The sequence below is a fragment of the Stigmatopora nigra genome, chromosome 20 (assembly GCF_051989575.1).
Source record: "Stigmatopora nigra isolate UIUO_SnigA chromosome 20, RoL_Snig_1.1, whole genome shotgun sequence".
Lineage (NCBI taxonomy): Eukaryota > Metazoa > Chordata > Actinopteri > Syngnathiformes > Syngnathidae > Stigmatopora > Stigmatopora nigra.
The window spans coordinates 8855192-8872598 of record NC_135527.1 but is presented as its reverse complement, the minus strand read 5'-3'; the positions used below and the strand labels follow the sequence as shown (position 1 = coordinate 8872598).

General features: G+C 44.4%; 1 protein-coding gene across 6 annotated transcripts in view; it reads left to right on the top strand.

The window, feature by feature from the left end:
- arap2 (ArfGAP with RhoGAP domain, ankyrin repeat and PH domain 2) overlaps window positions 1-16018 on the top strand; it is a 32008-nt gene extending 15990 nt beyond the window's left edge. For 5 of the 6 annotated variants that reach the window (XM_077742520.1, XM_077742522.1, XM_077742519.1 and 2 more), the window contains 20 exons: window positions 1155-1329; window positions 2946-3056; window positions 4913-5051; window positions 6974-7076; window positions 7718-7922; window positions 8261-8324; window positions 8386-8549; window positions 8609-8821; window positions 9554-9659; window positions 9732-9879; window positions 10789-10866; window positions 11047-11121; window positions 11322-11439; window positions 13148-13261; window positions 13358-13497; window positions 14155-14237; window positions 14351-14386; window positions 14451-14514; window positions 15464-15514; window positions 15590-16018. In XM_077742520.1, coding sequence (XP_077598646.1) covers window positions 1155-1329; window positions 2946-3056; window positions 4913-5051; window positions 6974-7076; window positions 7718-7922; window positions 8261-8324; window positions 8386-8549; window positions 8609-8821; window positions 9554-9659; window positions 9732-9879; window positions 10789-10866; window positions 11047-11121; window positions 11322-11439; window positions 13148-13261; window positions 13358-13497; window positions 14155-14237; window positions 14351-14386; window positions 14451-14514; window positions 15464-15514; window positions 15590-15811 — 2409 coding nt within the window. In that variant the 3' untranslated portion in view covers window positions 15812-16018. Of the gene's footprint in view, window positions 1-1154; window positions 1330-2945; window positions 3057-4912; window positions 5052-6973; window positions 7077-7717; window positions 7923-8260; window positions 8325-8385; window positions 8550-8608; window positions 8822-9553; window positions 9660-9731; window positions 9880-10788; window positions 10867-11046; window positions 11122-11321; window positions 11440-13147; window positions 13262-13357; window positions 13498-14145; window positions 14238-14350; window positions 14389-14450; window positions 14515-15463; window positions 15515-15589 lie in introns of those variants that run through there. The other variant, XR_013330136.1, reaches the window with a different exon arrangement.
- Window positions 16019-17407: the final 1389 nt, after the last annotated feature.

Here is a 17407-nt window from a genome sequence, read left to right as displayed (position 1 = left end):
ATATTAAAGTACTTCTAGATGTAATATCTCAGTTCTGTCACTAGGGATTTCCATATTTTAGCTGACAAGAGCCAGATGCACTCATCAAAAGAGCCACATGTGGCTCCCCCGAGCCATGGGTTCCCTACCCCTGAAGTACTGCTAAAAAAATGAAGATTAAAGTACTTCTATATGTAATATCTCAGTTCTGTCACTAGGGATTTCCATATTTTAGCTGACAAGAGCCAGATGCACTCATCAAAAGAGCCACATGTGGCTCCCCCGAGCCATAGGTTCCCTACCCCTGAAGTACTGCAAAAAAATGAAGATTAAAGTACTTCTAGATGTAATATCTCAGTTCTGTCACTAGGGATTTCCATATTTTAGCTCACAGGTTAGCAAAGAGCCAGATGCACCACCAAAAGAGCCACATGTGGCTCCCCCGAGCCATAGGTTCCCTACCTCTGAAGTACTGCAAAAAAATGAAGATTAAAGTACTTCTAGATGTAATATCTCAGTTCTGTCACTAGGGATTTCCATATTTTAGCTCACAGGTTAGATGCACTCATCCAAAGAGCCACATGTGGCTCCCGAGCCATAGCTTCCCTACTCCTAGTATAAGTCATGCTAGTTTTTACAAAATTGAGACGAAGACCAATCATAAGGAGTGTGTTGTACGTTTTTTTTGTCATTTTTTTTGCTACTACCAAGTTGCTAGTTGAGATTCGGAACATGCACTGCCTTGCCACGGGTCATCGTCTCCACCCGGCCAATCAGTGAAGCGGATTAATGTAAAATGACAGATGCCAGCTTTTATCTGACCTTCCTCCTTGTAACCAGGACGGATTTAAAGCCAGATTTTTTTTCAGTCTTGGAAAGAAAACGCTCAAACCGCCATTTGTAAGAGTTCCATTATATTTAACGCCGAACCTCCACTCTAGTATTTCCCCCCGAAAAGGGATTAAGGATTTAATGACTCGCTCAGGAAGCAATAAAACCTGATCTTATTTTAACTTCTCTTTTGAGATCAGCAAGCAGAACTCTGTCCTAAACTTTTACACTGCCTGGCGGCACCGTTTTATAGAGGCTCCGCCCACAGGGGGGTTTTTGACCTCGAGATGGTCTCAGGAAGACCTTTTGTGGTTATTTTTGACCTGGTTTTCATGTATGTCCAGGCCCTGTGCGCCGCCGTGGTCTCGCCAGACGTGACTCGGACCATGGAACTGGTCTTCAGCGGTGCAGATGTTATGTGCGCCACCGGGGACCCGACCTGTTCCACGCCGTACCTCCTGGCCCAGCGTGCTGGCCAAAGACTACAGATGGAGTTTCTGCATCAAAATAGACTGTCTGGTAAGTACCCTAACTGGACCAGAATGAGTAATATTCGAACTAGTCTAGTTTAGATTAGTCTTGGGCTCTAGAGATCTGGTTTTGGTTTGGAGAGGGTATATCTGGGTCTTGTCTTGGTCTCCAGAACTCGGACAAAGCGAATGCGTTCTGATTTTTGTTCTGCTATTGTTCTAACGGCTTTGAGAAGGACTTTTAATTGTTAGTGAAGTATACTCGAGACCTGGTTTTAAGACTCTGGACTCTTTTGGTCTGGAGAGGGTATATCTCGGTCTTGTCTTGGTCTCTTGAACTCGGGACAAGGCACAAACAGTCTGTTTTTGCGCTGGTATTGTCCACCGGCTTTAAGAAGGACTTTTAACCACCAGTGAAGTATACTCGAGACCTGGTTTTAAGACTCTGGACTCTTTTGGTCTGGAGAGGGTATTTCTCGGTCTCTAGAACTCGGACAAAGCGAAGATGTTCTGTTTTTGTGCTGTTATTGTTCCACCGCCTTTGAAAAGGACTTTTAATTGTCAGTGAAGTATACTCGAGACCTGGTTTTAAGACTCTGGACTCTTCTAGTCTTGTCATTAGCCTCAGCCAGTCAAACTGGCAGCCAAAGGAGTTAAACAAACAGAAGAAAAGTCTCCTCCAGTACTCAATGTGGAACCACTAGCTCCCTGTCCTGGGGTTTTAGCTCATTTGAAGTCCAACCCCCTGCAACCACGCCCCGCGGGCTTCACCGTTACCCAAACCACCTCAGGACATCTTTGCTCATTTGCATAAAGCCCGCCTGATGTAGCGTTTGGGTTAAAAACCTCCGGGACGTCTTCAATGATGGCGCCATTCCCCCTTTAGCGTTGGTGTTCTTTTACGATTCTTTTCCAAATAGTATTGACTGAGAATAGGCTCGGGAGTCCCTGAAATAGACATTGTTTTAAGCACACCTGCCCCGGAAAACACAAAAATAATGGCAGAGAAAGTCCCCGCTCGGGGGAGTTTTTTAGTGCTTTTGATTGGATGGAGTATGTAGTTTTTTTCGTGTACGGTACCTTATCATTAGGACTCCTCCTGCCTTACACGTGTAGCCAATTATAGCGGCATTTATTATGCGTGGCTCGATTCCTACGCCACGTCTTGGCGGCCCCGCTGTCCTCCTCCGCCGGCGGGCTAGCACTTGGCGGTGGTTGCCACAGGCGACCAGATGGCTAATTGAGCGCTCCATCACGCGGGCCGGGGGACGTGGCCCGTGTCTTCTTCTTGTAACCCCACCCCCCAACCCCCACGCCGCCTCCCTACAAGCCCCTTCTTTGCCTCTGTAGTCCCATCTTGAGAGAGGCCATCTTTTAGTGGACCAGGGGGACTGTTTGGAAGCTTGTTACGCTACACGCGCTAGTGTATTTACATTCCCTTAACGTGGCGGCTCGGGAAGGGAGGTTGGGTCCTATGTTGATGATGTGTAGAACCAGATTACTTTGGGTTCAATTTCTGGAGTTGAACTGGTTTAACAATGCACATATTTAACTACACGTGGAACTGGTTTATTGTCCCTTTGGTTAAAAAGTACTCACTATTTTTTGCAAAGCTATTTCTAGTCATGTAGCTAAAGATTATTTATCTACTTTCTCCCTTTTTAGATTTCCCAAAGTCCGAGAGCAGCGCCTTCCCTTCCGAAGTACCACCCTTCATGGACGGATTCCTGTACATCTCCCCGGGCAGGACGTCTCCGGATCGCCGCAAAGGAGACGGTGAGTCTGCAGGGGGGGGGGGGGGGGGGGGTACCTTGTTGGGTGTCTGTCCGTTCCAGTGTCGGGGTTCTTGATTTTTGTTGGGTTAGGGGCCGGGTTTTTTAGTTTTTGGGGTTAAGGGTTCTGGTTTTGGGTTCTTTTGGGGTTAACGGTCTGGGTTTAGCATTCTTTTGGGGATAGGGGTCCGGGTTTTGGGTTCTTTTGGGATTAGGGGTCTAGGTTTAGGATTCTTTTGGGCATAGGGGTCCGGGTTTTGGGTTCTTTTGGGGTTAGGGGTCTAGGTTTTTTAGTCTTTATGGTTAAGGGTCTGGGTTTTGGATTCTTTTGGGGTGAAGGGTCTGGGTGTTGGGTTCTTTTGGGGTTAGGGTTCTGGGTTTTTTAGTCTTTATGGTTAAGGGTCTGGGTTTTGGATTCTTTTGGTGTGAAGGGTCTGGGTTTTGGGTTCTTTTGGGGTTGGGGGTCCGGGTTTATTAGTTTTTGGGGTTAAGGGTCTGAGTTTTGGGTTCTTTTGGGGTTAGGGGTCCGGGTTTTTTAGTCTTTGGGGGTTAGGGTTCGGGTTAGGCTACCTCTGGTTTAAACCCTACCATGAACATGAGAGTTTTATCCGTAGAGAAGCCGGCAACAAAAACCCTGTACAATGGAGTTTCAGTGAAGCTGGTAGAAAAAGGGAACAATGCTCGCGAAAGTTTTCTTTGCGAGGTAGTTAAAAACTCGAGACTCTGAGCTCCCTCAGCCGCCGCCCTTCCTTTTTTTCCGCGTTGGTCCCACTCCTCCAAACAGCTGGAGTGTCCCCACGGTCTTCGGGTAATTGGGAGAGAGAGAGAGCTGTCTTGGATGCTGCCTTCGGGGGTGGAAGGATTTTGCCTTGGTTAAGAGGAAAAATCTGCCACAATTGCTCTTGCTGAGGGAATAAGACTACATTTTTTGTAGTGTACTTTTTTAGGGGGGGGGGTTCATACACGTACTCCCATGAATATGAGATTAGAGTCGGGATTTTGGAGCTATATGCGTACTGATCATCTTAAAATGTGAGCGACCCCATAGGTGGAGGAAAAATGGCACGTATTTCATCAATATTTGAAATGGCTTAATAAGACGGGCTTGAACTTTTGGGAAATCAAACGCGACTCTTAAGATGAGCGCCGCATGAGATTTGTGATGAGTACAAATTTGCTTATTAGAAGTGGGACGGCGGGAGCGCCCAACGAGCGCTTGGGGGGCGGGGGATATTCTTTGCACGGACACCACATTTCGGGGCCAAAGCGCAATAACCCGGAGGGCCTGAGGGGGCGATGTTTTAGAGCGGTGGATATTTTGAGATGACGTATTTGCAGCTGCTATTAGCGTTTGATTCTGTTTTTATGTAGAGTTTTAAAGCCCTGCCGCCAGTCGCCACGTGGCCGTTCAAAAGCGTGTCCCATTTTGGGAAAAGGACGCCACGCTGAGAGGCGTCGGCGGGGTGAACGGCGTCCTTGTGTTTGTCACATCCTTTCCCTTGAAAAAGCCATTCGCAGGCACTTTTATTGGCGCGCCATCCGCTTCTTCACAAGCGTGGCGGGTGCGCAGTTGGCAGGAGAATTTGCATATTCATGAGACGAATACAGTGGAAAGTTTGGGGCGACGGGTGGCGCGCCGGGTTTGTTTTTCTCCGCGTGAGCGTGTTTGTTTGCCGCGCCACAAAAGAAAGAAAGAAACAGATGGCACGGTGACTTTGAAAATCCAAATTTAGGTACGTTTGCCTGAACTTCATTCTCATTGGTGTCAATTTTCAACCATTTAAAAAGAAAGATGTCTCTTTTTCAAAATGGAGGAAGGCAATCATAAGTCATTGTGGTTTCTTTTGTTTTTTTTTGTAGATACGGCGCGGCGTTGGTGTACGCTGGAGGGCGGTTTCCTGACCTACTACGAGACCGCCGAGAGCGCCTCGGCAGTCGGCAGGGTGGCCGTCGCCGACGTGGTCAGCTTGGCCGTTGGCGAGACCGTGACGGTGGCCGGGTAGGTCTTGATCTTGTGGGAGGGATGCATTTGTTTTGGGGTTAGGGGTCTGGGTTTTTGATTTGTTGGGGTTAGGGGTCTGGGTTTATGATTTGTGGGGGTTTAGGGTCCGTTTTTGTTTTGTTTCTGGGGTTAAGGGTCCAGGTTTTTGATATTTTTGGGGTTTGGGGTCTGGGTTTTTGATTTCTTTTGGGGTTAGGGCTCTGAGTTTTTGATATGTTGGGGTTAGGGGTCTGGATTTATGATCTGTTGGGATTTAGGGGTCTGGGTTTTTGATTTGTTGGGGTTAGGGGTCTGGGTTTATGATTTGTGGGGGTTTAGGGTCCGTTTTTGTTTTGTTTCTGGGGTTAAGGGTCCAGGTTTTTGATATTTTTGGGGTCTGGGGTCTGGATTTTTGATTTTGTTGGGGTTAGGGGTCTGGGTTTTTGATATGTTGGGGTTAGGGGTCTGGATTTATGATTTGTGGGGGTTTAGGGGTCTGGGTTCTTGGGTTGTTGGGGTTAGGGGTCCAGGTTTTTGATTTGTCTGGGAGATAGGGTCCAGGTTTTGTAGTTTTTGGGATAAGGGGTTTGGGTTTTATATATTTTTGGTGGTTAGGGGTAGAGGAACTTGATTTTTCTTGGGTTAGGGGTCCGGGTTTTTGATTTGTTGGGGTTTGGGGTCTGGGTTTTTGATTTTGTTGGGGTTAGGGGTCTAGGTTTTTGATTGTTTGGGGTTAGGGGTCTGGGTTTATGATTTGTTGGGGTTAGGGGTCTGTTTTTTTAGTTTTTTTGGGTTAAGAGTCCTGGTTTTTGATATTTTTGGGGTTAGGGGTCCTGGTTTTTGATATTTTTGGGGTTAGGGGTCTGGGTTTTTGATTTGTTGGGGTAAGGGGTCCGGGTTGTTGATTTCGGGGGCGTAGGGGTCCAAGTTTTAGATTTTTTTGGGGTTAGGGGTCTGGGTTTTTGATTTTTTGGGGGGTTAGGGTCCTGGGTTTTGATTTTATTAGGCTAAGGGGTCGGGGTTTGGGATTATTTGGGGTAAGGGGTCCGGGTTCTTGATTTGTAGGGGTTAGCGGTCCAGGTTTTTCATTTTGGGGGGTTAGCAGTCCAGGTTCATGATTTGTGTCCATCCAAAAGTTTCCAAAGAATGACTTGTCTTTTTCAATGTAGACATTTTCTTTGTCATTGACTATGCTTTGTTAATGATTGATTTTAAAAGGTGTCATTGATTTGACGAGCCCTTCCCCAATTGCAAGCAATGATATTTAAAGCCACGTCCATTGTCCCCAATTGAAATGCGGAATTTCCCCAGCGTGCACTCGCAATCGTTTCCTCTCCTTTATTGGTCTGCGGCAGAATGGAGTGCCCATGTAAATCACGGATTCCCTCCCCGGCACCCCCCGCACACACACGAATAAACACCCCCCCGCCCCCACCGCATGGGTTTTTCCTCCGTACGCCGCTTGTCTCATTAGCATATCTTTCGTTGGGGCATGATTCACTTTAATGCCGACCTATCGGCGCTTTACGAGCGCCGTATTTCCCGTTTACGTCGACAAACCGGGATTTGGACGGCTTAAAAAAAAGACTGGATCGCTGACAAACGGATTGGACGCAGCCAAGGAGTTATTTCATGTGCTGCTAGAAGCATAGCGCCACTTCCCGCACCTGCTGAGGAGGCGGCGCCGGGTCAAAGCGAGGCCACGTAAACAGCCGTTCCCCCTGACACTCGCCGCCGCCGCCGCACTCCCACGAGTTCCGACTCGCCAGTTAACTGTCACCATAACAAGAATCTGACCTTTAGTCTTCGGCGTTGGACGCCGAAAGAAAACGTGTACGCAGAAATCGCGAAAAAGTCGCTAAAACTGTAATTCAGTTCGTTAAAAAGCCGCACTTTGTTGTTTGTCTTTTTCACCCACCGCCATGTTTTTTTACCCTCAGGGCCGTATTCACCGCCGAGGTCTACCTTCGCTCGGGGAGGGCGCTGGTCGTCGGCGCAGAAACGCCGGAGACGCGGCGTGACTGGATCAAGGCCCTGACTAAGGTCGGACGCCATTTTATTTCGCCCTGAGCGACTCTTCTTGGCAACGAAATCTTGAGAGATTGACATTTTTTGGACACTTAAAGCAAATATAAATTGCTAACAAATACATATACCGTATTTTCACGACTATAAGGCGCACTTAAACGTCTTCAATTTTCTCCAAAATAGACAGGGCGCCTTATAATCCAGTGCGCCTTATATATGGACCAAAACAGAACACCAAAAACGAAAAACCACCACTGTCGGATATTAAAAAAACACAATCGCCTGAACTGAATACACAATACTGTTAAATATGCAGACGCCATTTTAGTTTACAACATCTTCCATCATATAGCTCCTCCCCCACTGCAAGATTTTATACCAAAAAATCCAAAACATCAACAATGGCTGGCTCTAGAGGTGACTGTGTACTTCATACCTAGAAGTCAATAGCAATTACCGTATTTTTACCACTATAAGGCGCACTTAAAAGTCTTAAATTGTCTCCAAAATAGACAGTGCGCCTTATAATACAGTGCGCCTTATATATGGGAAAAATGTCATTCATTGAAGGAGCGCCTTATAATGCGATGCGCCTTATAGTCGTGAAAATACGGTATAACATATTTAAAGAACATTTCTATGGATTTTGATACCAGTGCTTGGTCCCTGCCAAAGCGGAATCCCAAGTCCAGATGGACAGCGAACTGATTGGCCGCCTGTTCTACAAGGAAGGCCATGACCTTTACCATTGGAGGACAGGTTGGTTCGTCCTATCAGGCTCCGCCCTCCGTTTCGGCTCAGTGGACGGCGAGGGCGATGGAAACCGCGGGGTGCTTCGTCTCAGACGCCTGCAGGAACTCAGTAAGGGTCCGTCCGGGGTCTGTTGTGTCTGTTACCCAAAAATTGCCGGCGGCAAAATGAAAAAAAGCGGTCCCTGACGCTAGACGGCTTAAGCGGAGCTTTTAATAGGCCGCAAATTAGATGGGCGGAACCCCCGCAGCCCCGAAACGAGCTAATCGGCTTAGCATTTAAGAGTGCCTGTGATTAACGGGCTAACTCTCGGATGACTTTGACATTTTTTATATCAACCACAAACACTGTAAAGAAGTCATTCCTGGTGGAACCTTTTGTTTCTCTGTTCTTTATCCTCAGCCTAGAAAAACATGATTTTATCCTTTTGTTTGTCTTCTTCTACTCAGCTGTGACCACTCAAAGTGAGGGAGATGAGAAGATGCAGGTCTTGCTAATGGTGGAGAGTGGAAGGTGGGCGGAACCATAACCAGTTTTTGAGTTTTTCGTTCCAAAACACGTAGTTTTTTGTCAGAACCGTGTACATCCACGGCTTCAACATGGCCGACTTCGAGTTGTGGCGATCGGCCATCGTGCGGGCGGCCGCCACCGACGGCAAGGCTCTAGGCGACCAGCAGCTGACCAAAAATGGCGTCCCCGTAGTGGTGGAGAGTTGCATCGCCTTTGTCACGCAGTACGGTCAGTCCGCTTTTTTCCAGCCGACTTGGCATTCGTTGGGAATACGTAAATGGTCACAGGGTTATGCCAAGATGGCGTCTACCGGCGAACTGGCGATCCTGACGGCGTGTCCCGACTCCTGGAGGAGTTCACGTTGGATGCTCGTGGAGTCAAACTGAGAAACGAAGAGCGCCACCTGGAGGATGTGACCGATACGTTGAAGAGTTTCTTATCGCAAGCAGAGGATGCATTGCTGACCAAGGAGCTTTATCCCTATTGGGTGTCGGCTTTGGGTACGTGGCTATCCCATCTTCTTGCAAAGTACTACTAAAAATGTATCAAAGTACTACTAAAAATGTCACAAAGTACGACTACTAAAATGTTGCAAAGTACTCCTAAAAATGACACAAGTTAAGCCCTACATAGTCTCAAAATACGACTAAAAATGTTGCAAAGTATGACAAAGAATGTCGGAAAGTATGACTAAAATGTTGCAGAGTACTACTAAAAATGTCAGAAAGAAATACTAAAAAATGTGGCAAAGAACTACAAAAAAATGTCGCATAGTACTACAAAAAATGTCGCAAAGTACTACTAAAAATGTCGCTAAGTACTACTAAAAGTGTCGTAAAGTACTACTAAAAGTGTCGTAAAGTACTACTAAAGTGTCGTAAAGTACTACTAAAAGTGTCTCAGAGTACTACTTAAAATGTCTCAAAGTACTACTTGTAATGTCACAAAGTACTACTTGAAATGTCACAAAGTACACTTAAATAGTCACAAAGTACACTTAAATAGTCACAAAGTACACTAAAGTGTCCCAAAGTACTGCTAAAATGACTCCCAAAGTACTGCTAAAATGACTACCAAAGTACTGCTAAAAATGTCACAAAGTACTACTAAAAATGCCACAAAGAAGAAGCTAGCAACTGATAAGGATTGGACATGTACAAGTGATGGTGGGAGGCTGCAAATGAGATATTTTCACCTTCCTAACGCCATTTCGCACTTGTGTCCGGGTCCAGACGAGGAGGACGAGAGCCTCAGGGTTGAAAAGTACTCCACTTTTATCCAGAGCTTGCCAAAAACCAACCGGGCCACGCTGGGCGCCCTGCTCCGGCACTTGTTCAGGTATCAGAACCCCTTCAAAATGGACCACGTATGTTCGAATCCCGCTCGAGCGATTGTGTGGCTGTCGGGCAGGATTCAACGCTGTCACCACCTGACCGGCATGACCAGCGCCAAACTGGCTTCGGTCTTCTCCCCCTGCTTTTTCCAGACACGGGGGCCCGCGCCCTTGGAGACGGATGTGGTCCGGGACCTCATCCACAACTACGTCACCCTTTTCAACGTGAGTTGTCTTTTGGCTTGGGATACTGGTCTTTTAATAGAATTAGCAATCAGTATTTTAGTAAATATCGTGGATGGTATCGTAAAAACGGATTGTTAATCCTTGGACATCCCATCTTGCAAAGTACTACTAAAAATGTCACAAAGTACTACTAAAAATGTCACAAAGTACTACTAAAATGTCACAAAGTAATACTAAAAATGTGATTGTTAACCCTTAGGCATCCCATCTCGCAAAGTACTACTAAAAATGTCTCAAAGTACTACTAAAACTATCGGAAAGTACTACTAAAATGTCTCAAAGTACCACTAAAACTATCACAAAGTACTACTAAAACTATCACAAAATACTACTAAAACTATCGCAAAATACTACTGAAAATGTCGCAAAGTACTTCTAAAAATGTCTCAAGGTACTTCAAAAAATGTCGCAAAGTGCTACAAAAACAATCGCAAAGTGCTACAAAAACTATCGCAAAGTACTACAAAAACTATCGCTAAGTACTACAAAAACTATCGCAAAGTACTACAAAACCATCACAAAGTACTTCTAAAACTGTCGCAAAGTACTACTAAAACTGTCGCAAATTACTACTAAAAATGTCGCAAAGTACTACAAAAATGTCGCAAAGTACTACAAAATATGTCGTAAAGTACTACAAAAAATCTCGCAAAGTACACCTAAAAAGTCATAAAAAATGGATTGTTAACCCTTGGTGTCTTTATGGAGTTTGAAGTACTAGTTTTAGAGTTAGGGTTCTATTATTTTTGGAATACCGAGTATATTGCAAATCTGGAGCATTTAAGGGTTAAAGAAACTGTAGTTTTTTTTGGCAGTGCAAGCATTGAAATGGTGTGTTTTCCTCCTTTTGCGTGTGGAATTGATTCCCGACTCGCCGCCTTCCAACAGGTCAATGAAGAGCAGGTGCAACAGATGGAGAGGGAGAATAGTTTCATCACCCGCTGGAATGACAAAAAGGACACGGCGGTAAGTCAATGTCCGCAAATGGAAATCACCCACGCTTGGCTTTTCTTGCATCCATTTGCAAATCACACTTTCATTGCACCCCTTTTCCTCCAAAACGTCGGACTTTTCTTCCCTTTTGAACCTATACGTTTACACGAAGCCAAAGATCTCATGTGCTCTTCATTTTTTCTTCGTTTTCAGTTCTCACCGGCTGGGGACTTGATTTTTGAGGTTTACCTGGAAAAACCAGGCCCGGAGAATTGCTGTCTCGTCAAAGTACGTGTCTTTGTCTTCTCTGGGGACAATTTTTGACGGCAAGAGCCAAAAACTATGTTTTTTGTCATATCTGTCAATATAGCCCAAAATTTTTGTCCACCTCTGTTCTAAACAGTTAAATTTTAGCTCACATGTTAACAGAAATCCGTACTTACATATGGCTCGTGAGCCGTAGGTTCATACGTTTTGACTTTCTGCAGGTTTGGCCTAGCATGCGCTCGGCGGAACTGGCCGAAACCGCCTTGAACCTACGCCGCCTCCCCTTTGACCCCGCTGACCCTTGGGCTACATTCGAAGTCATTGAAAACGGAGAGTTGGGTAAGATTCGTTTACCGTACCACTAGAGGGAGCCCAAGTCCCACATGTCTCTAACTGTACGACAGTGGGAAGATTAATCTTTGGCGAATTGCAGAATGAGAACGCGCCAACTTGTTAATGAATTCCCTAGTCAGTTCCTTTCTCCTCCTGCGAGAGGCGCTGACCCACTTCCTCTCGTATTATTATACGACACCCCCCCCCACCCCCAAAATCATCACCCTCGTTTTTTGCGTCTGGCTAAAAAGGAACATGGCAAATATCACTTAAAACCGTCACGGAAACAAACGAAAATGTGTGAAAAAGTCTTTAAAAAACACTGCAAATTATCGTTGTTAAGAAAATCAAATCAAATGTGATGTTGTTATGTCGTCACATTTTTTTTCTTCACGATGATTATCATCGTATTTGATGGTTATCACGTTTTGTATGGAAGAATAGCAAGTTTTTTATTATATGACACCATCAAAAACGGGATTATTAGCAAGTGGAACGAATTAAATAAAATGAATACAATATAAAAACTTATTTAAAAATGGGACTAAAAATCGAGACTGGACTTTAACTCAAAACATTTAAGACTATTTTCTATTATTAAAGATGAAAATGAGAAATTAATTTTACCCCCTTTTAACCCCGAATTTTCTCCCGTCGACTTTCCCTATTGGTGGATTATTTCCAACCATTTTTTTTGTAGATAAGCGGCCGGCTAATATTTGTCTGCCGAGATGGCGCAGGCGATAAAAACGGGCGCCATGAATATATATTTTTTCTTACCTCCCCGGGTGATGAAAAAGCGGGGAGCTGATAATGTAGCGAGCGCCCCGTTCACAAATTAGCAGCAGATAATAAGGCTATTTTGCACACCGCTGTGTTTTTACAATCCTATCTGGATCCGTTCAAGATAACTTGAAATGAAATATGCATGTTTTTTTTGGGGGTGTTTTTTTAATTGACATGTTGACCCTGTACTTTTTCAATTCCATGCATATTCGTTTACAAAAAGACACCAAAATGTGTTCTAATTTGAACAATTTATTGTCCTAGGGGGAGGAGTCAAACACAGTCACAAAGTACTACTAAAAATGTCGCAAAGTACTGCAAAAAATGTCGCAAAGTGCTGCAAAAATGTCGCAAAGTACTGCAAAAAATGTCGCAAAGTACTACTAAAATGTCACAAAGTACTACAAAAATGTCCCAAAGTACAACAAAATTATTCGCAAAGTACTGCCAAAAATGTCGCAAAGTACTACTAAGAATATCGCAAAGTACTACTAAAAATGTCCCAAAGTACCACTAAAAATGTCCCAAAGTACCACTAAAAATGTCCCAAAGTACTACACAAATTGTCAGAAAGTACTACTAAACATGTCACAAAGTACTTCTAAAACTGTCAGAAAGTACTACAAAAAATATCGCAAAATACTACAAAAAATATCGCAAAATACTACAAAAATGTCGTAAAGTACTACAAAAAATGTAACAAAGTACTACAAAAAATGTAACAAAGTACTACAAAAAATGTAGCAAAGTACTAAAAAAAATGTAGCAAAGTACTACAAAAAATGTCGCAAAGTACTACAAAAAATGTCGTAAAGTACTACAAAAATGTCGCAAAGTACTACAAAAATTTCGCAAAGTACTACAAAAAATATCGCAAAGTACTACAAAAATGTCGCAAAGTACTACTACTATTCTTTTTCCTGGACAGAGAGGCCATTACACCACAGCGAGAAGATTCTGGAGCAAGTCTTGGAGTGGAGTACCTTGGACTGCCCCAGTTCGGCTTTTCTGCTTTTGAAGAAGTTCCACACGGTGGACACATGTAAGGGGAGTGGCCAATCCCACGACGGGGGCGGGACATCTCTGGACATTTGAGAAATCGATTCAAATATTAACTTTGCTGTTTCTCTCTCCAAAGTGGACAAGGAAGGTCCGCTTTCCAAAGGCCAGTACCTAAAGTTCAGTGACGGCTACTCCAAACGTCTCTCCGCCCACAAATTCCAGGACAAATTTGTCTCGCTACGTAGCCACAAGCTCGCCATCTACAGAGATAGCAAAGTGAGTACCTCAAATCCCCAAGCGTTCTTTTTCGGGGCCCAACGAATACGCTTTTGGCGTCTTGTTTTCACGAGAGAGAGAACCGGCGGGTTAGCGTCGGGTTCCCCGGAGGCTTTTTCTGAGCTCCACTTGAAACGCGGGATTTGTAAAGGCGTGTGAGCGAAGGTTAATAATTGATGAAGGTGGCGTGGTGCCGGCTGGCTTGCCGCGGGAAAAAGGTGCCGCTTCCGCCCCGGGTTTTCTCACCGTAGAAGAAGGCGGGCTAATTACCGGGGATGTCCCCCAAGGGCCTATTTCTTCGCACTGTTCGGGTTGGAGTTCACCAGGTTTTGGCATCCATGTGAAAGCCATTCATGTGAAAGGCATCCATGTGAAAGCCATTCGGCATAAAGGGACAAATTCCATTTAAATGAGTCTAATATGTTAAAATGATCTCTCTTGAAAATACTTAATGTTAACTCCACTTTTTTTGTTGATTTACCTGGTTTTGGCATCCATGTGAAAGCCATCCATGTGCAAGCCATTCGGCACAAAGGGACAAATTCCATTTAAATGAGTCTACTATGTAAAAATGATCTCTCTTGAAAATACTTAACGTTAACTCCGCTTTTTTGTTGATTTATTGTCTTAAAAAGATTATTTTATGAGTTATTTTAGAGTACAAAAGCCGAGAAGGAGATCCACCTGGAAAATGCCAAATGTTACCTCGGCTTGAAAAAGAAGCTCAAGCCCCCCAGCAGGTACCCCCCAAAAAATACCCTTTATACTACAACTACCCAATCCTAGCTGGTCTTAGGCGTCCAATCATTCTTCTACTATCCAATTTTTAAGAAAATCTGTTTGTTTTGCACAGCTGGGGCTTTACCATCTACACCGACAAACAACAATGGTGAGTCTCTTGACCTCGGCGTCCAATCCAGCCTATCTCAAGACCCCGATTCCGTCCGTCTCAGGCATTTCTGCTGCCAGGACAAGGAAACGCAAGTCAGATGGGTCACCCACATCATCCAAATGAAGGTACGTGGACGCCATCCTAGTTTCTGAACGTGGGTACTACCATAAAGACGATTATTTTTACATAAAAACTCGTAAGAATGTCTTGTTTTTCATGGCAATTCTTGTGAATCAAAGAGTCCGCGGACATTTCATTACCGGGAGCCACTTCCCCACCCCCGCCCTGTGCACCTTCCTTTATGGGAAATGGCCGTTGTTTATCACAGACGCTTACTTGGGTAAAAGCCTTTTACCGCCCTCGCCAACAAAAAGGCCAACGTTGTCAGGCCAGAGATGAATCTAAAGGGGAATCCAATTCTTCACTTTCAAACGCTATTTCCGTGTAACTCTCACCAAGGCTGATGAGTACATTTGGAGTATTTTAAACCCACACAAAAGTTGAAGGATGCTTTATTCTAGATTCGGATGAGTGTAAATAGCAAATTTGAGTTTATTTGAGAAGAAATATGACTTGTTTTTCCCCCAAAACGCAAGAAAAGTACTGAATATTTCCGATATTAGTGATTCTGATTGATTTACCGTCTTCATTGGACTATAAGTCGCATTGGCCTAAAAAATACCAACGTTTGGCACCATAGTAAGACCAAAATAAAGTACTATTTAAGTCCAGAAAATGCCATAGTCCAAAAAATCCAGACTGACATGGCTATATCGAGCAAGTTTGAACCGAATCTCCCTTTTTTTTTTTTACCTGTCGGAAAGCGTTGCGGCGAGACAGTTTCCATAGCGACCGATCGTGCCTTTGCAGTCCGTTGCAATTGATAGCGACGTGTGGGTTGGCCACCGACAGGTCCCGGCGGCTCTTTGGTGGGAAAAAAAAGGACAAGAAAGTCGCTTTTATAGGTCAAAAAGTCTTGGAGAAATACCCGAATTTAACAAAAAATACAGAAAATGACCAGGAAGGATCTTTTTTTTTTTTGCTTGCCTCACTGCTCATTTTCTCTTTGCAAAGTTCGGCTCTGACCTCTGTCCGGACTCCGAAGGGGGAGGGTCTTCCAGACAGGTGAGCAGAGTGGGCGGAGTTACCTTTGAAACCATGTGATGCAGTTCCACTGAGATCCAGGACTTTTCTCCTCAGGCCCAAGACAGGACGACTTCCCTTCCGGACCCAAAACCAGAGCCTACGAGCCGGCGGCGGATCTCCGTGATGGACACCCGCCGGCTGTCCCTCCAAGCCCCGCCCTCTTCCCGGAAGAGTAGCCTTCCGCCGACTGGCTTGGACAATAAGCTGCCCCCGGGCCTTCTAAGCGAGCTGAATTCGGTTCTGAGCAAGACCAAGAAGGTGGACCCGCCCCTGTAACCCCGCCCCTGTAACCCCGCCCCTGTAACCCCGCCCCTGTAACCCTGCCCCTGTAGCCCCGCCCCATTAAAAACTAGACCAAAATACGTATTTTGCGTGCTGATGTTGAAAGCCGCCTGACTATTTATTCAGTAATTATTCAAGAGTACCTTTTTGGAGAAAGCCGCCATATCTTTGGCTTGTACTAGAAGAAGAAGAAGAATAAAAAAATAAATGACAAACATACCAAAAAAAGTCCCGTACTGAATGTATGAGTGAATCGGTAAAGCGGCGCCTCCGTTTTTAATAATGCACGCGGCGTGCTGAGAAAGCGCATGTAAGCGATTGTCACATGGCGATGAATCATTTATTTGGGTTGTTTTTTAGCAGGGTTTTTAACGTCGGAAAAAGACTTGGGATCGGGGTTAATGGCGTGGCTGGACGTTTGGTCCCCAGGTCTTTTGGTGACAGAGAGTTTACTGTTGAAGCCAGCTCTCAAAATTAGATTCATGTGAGAGAGTTTAATATCTAAGTACTGTTTAATATCGAAGTACTGTTGAAAAGAGTAGGTATTTAGATATTAAACTCTCTTAGATATAATTTTGAGAGCTGGTTTCAACAGTACTTGGATATTAGACAGTACTTGGATATGAAACAGTACATAGATATGAAACAGTACTTAGATATGAAACAGTACTTAGATATGAAACAGTACTTAGATATGAATCAGTACTTAGATATGAAACAGTACTTAGATATTAAACAGTACTTAGATATGAAACAGTACTTAGATATTAAACAGTACTTAGATATGAAACAGTACTTAGAGATGAAACAATACTTAGATATGAAACAGTACTTAGATATGAAACAATACTTAGATATTAAACAGTACTTAGATATTAAACAGTACTTAGATATTAAACTCTCTTAGATATTAAACAGTACTTAGATATGAAACAGTACTTAGATATGAAACAGTACTTGGATATGAAACAGTACTTGGATATGAAACAGTACTTAGATATGAAACAGTAATTAGATATTAAACTCTCTTAGATATTAAATAGTACTTAGATATTAAATAGTACTTAGATATTAAACAGTACTTAGATATTAAACAGTACTTAGATATTAAACACTCTCTCTCTCTTAGATATTAAACTCTCTGTCACCATTTGACTGGCAACCAAACGTCCGGCGACCAAACGTCCGAGCACCGGTTAATGGACGTTCAAATGGACTTTGCTTTGGCCAGTTTTTTCCCGTTCAAACCGGCCATCAACCCTAACATATGTAGCGTCACTGTACAACCCGTCTCCGCATCCTCCGTGATTTACATTCCCACAAAAACCCGGCTTTATATTAATGTAGTCGGCCATTTTCCCTTGCTATAAATAGCGTCCGACGCCAAGCTGTCCCTCTGCCGCCCCCCCCACCGATCGGCATGCCCCGCCCCCTAATCTCGATTCTATTAATGTCCGCGCCGATATTTACAACGCGGCCGTAAAGTATCCCTTGGGCTGGGGTGGGTTTTCTCTAATTAAAAACTCAAAGCGGCGACCATTCCGTCGGGATTGGCTTTTTCCAGGCGGCGCCGTTCGGCGTCAAGGACGC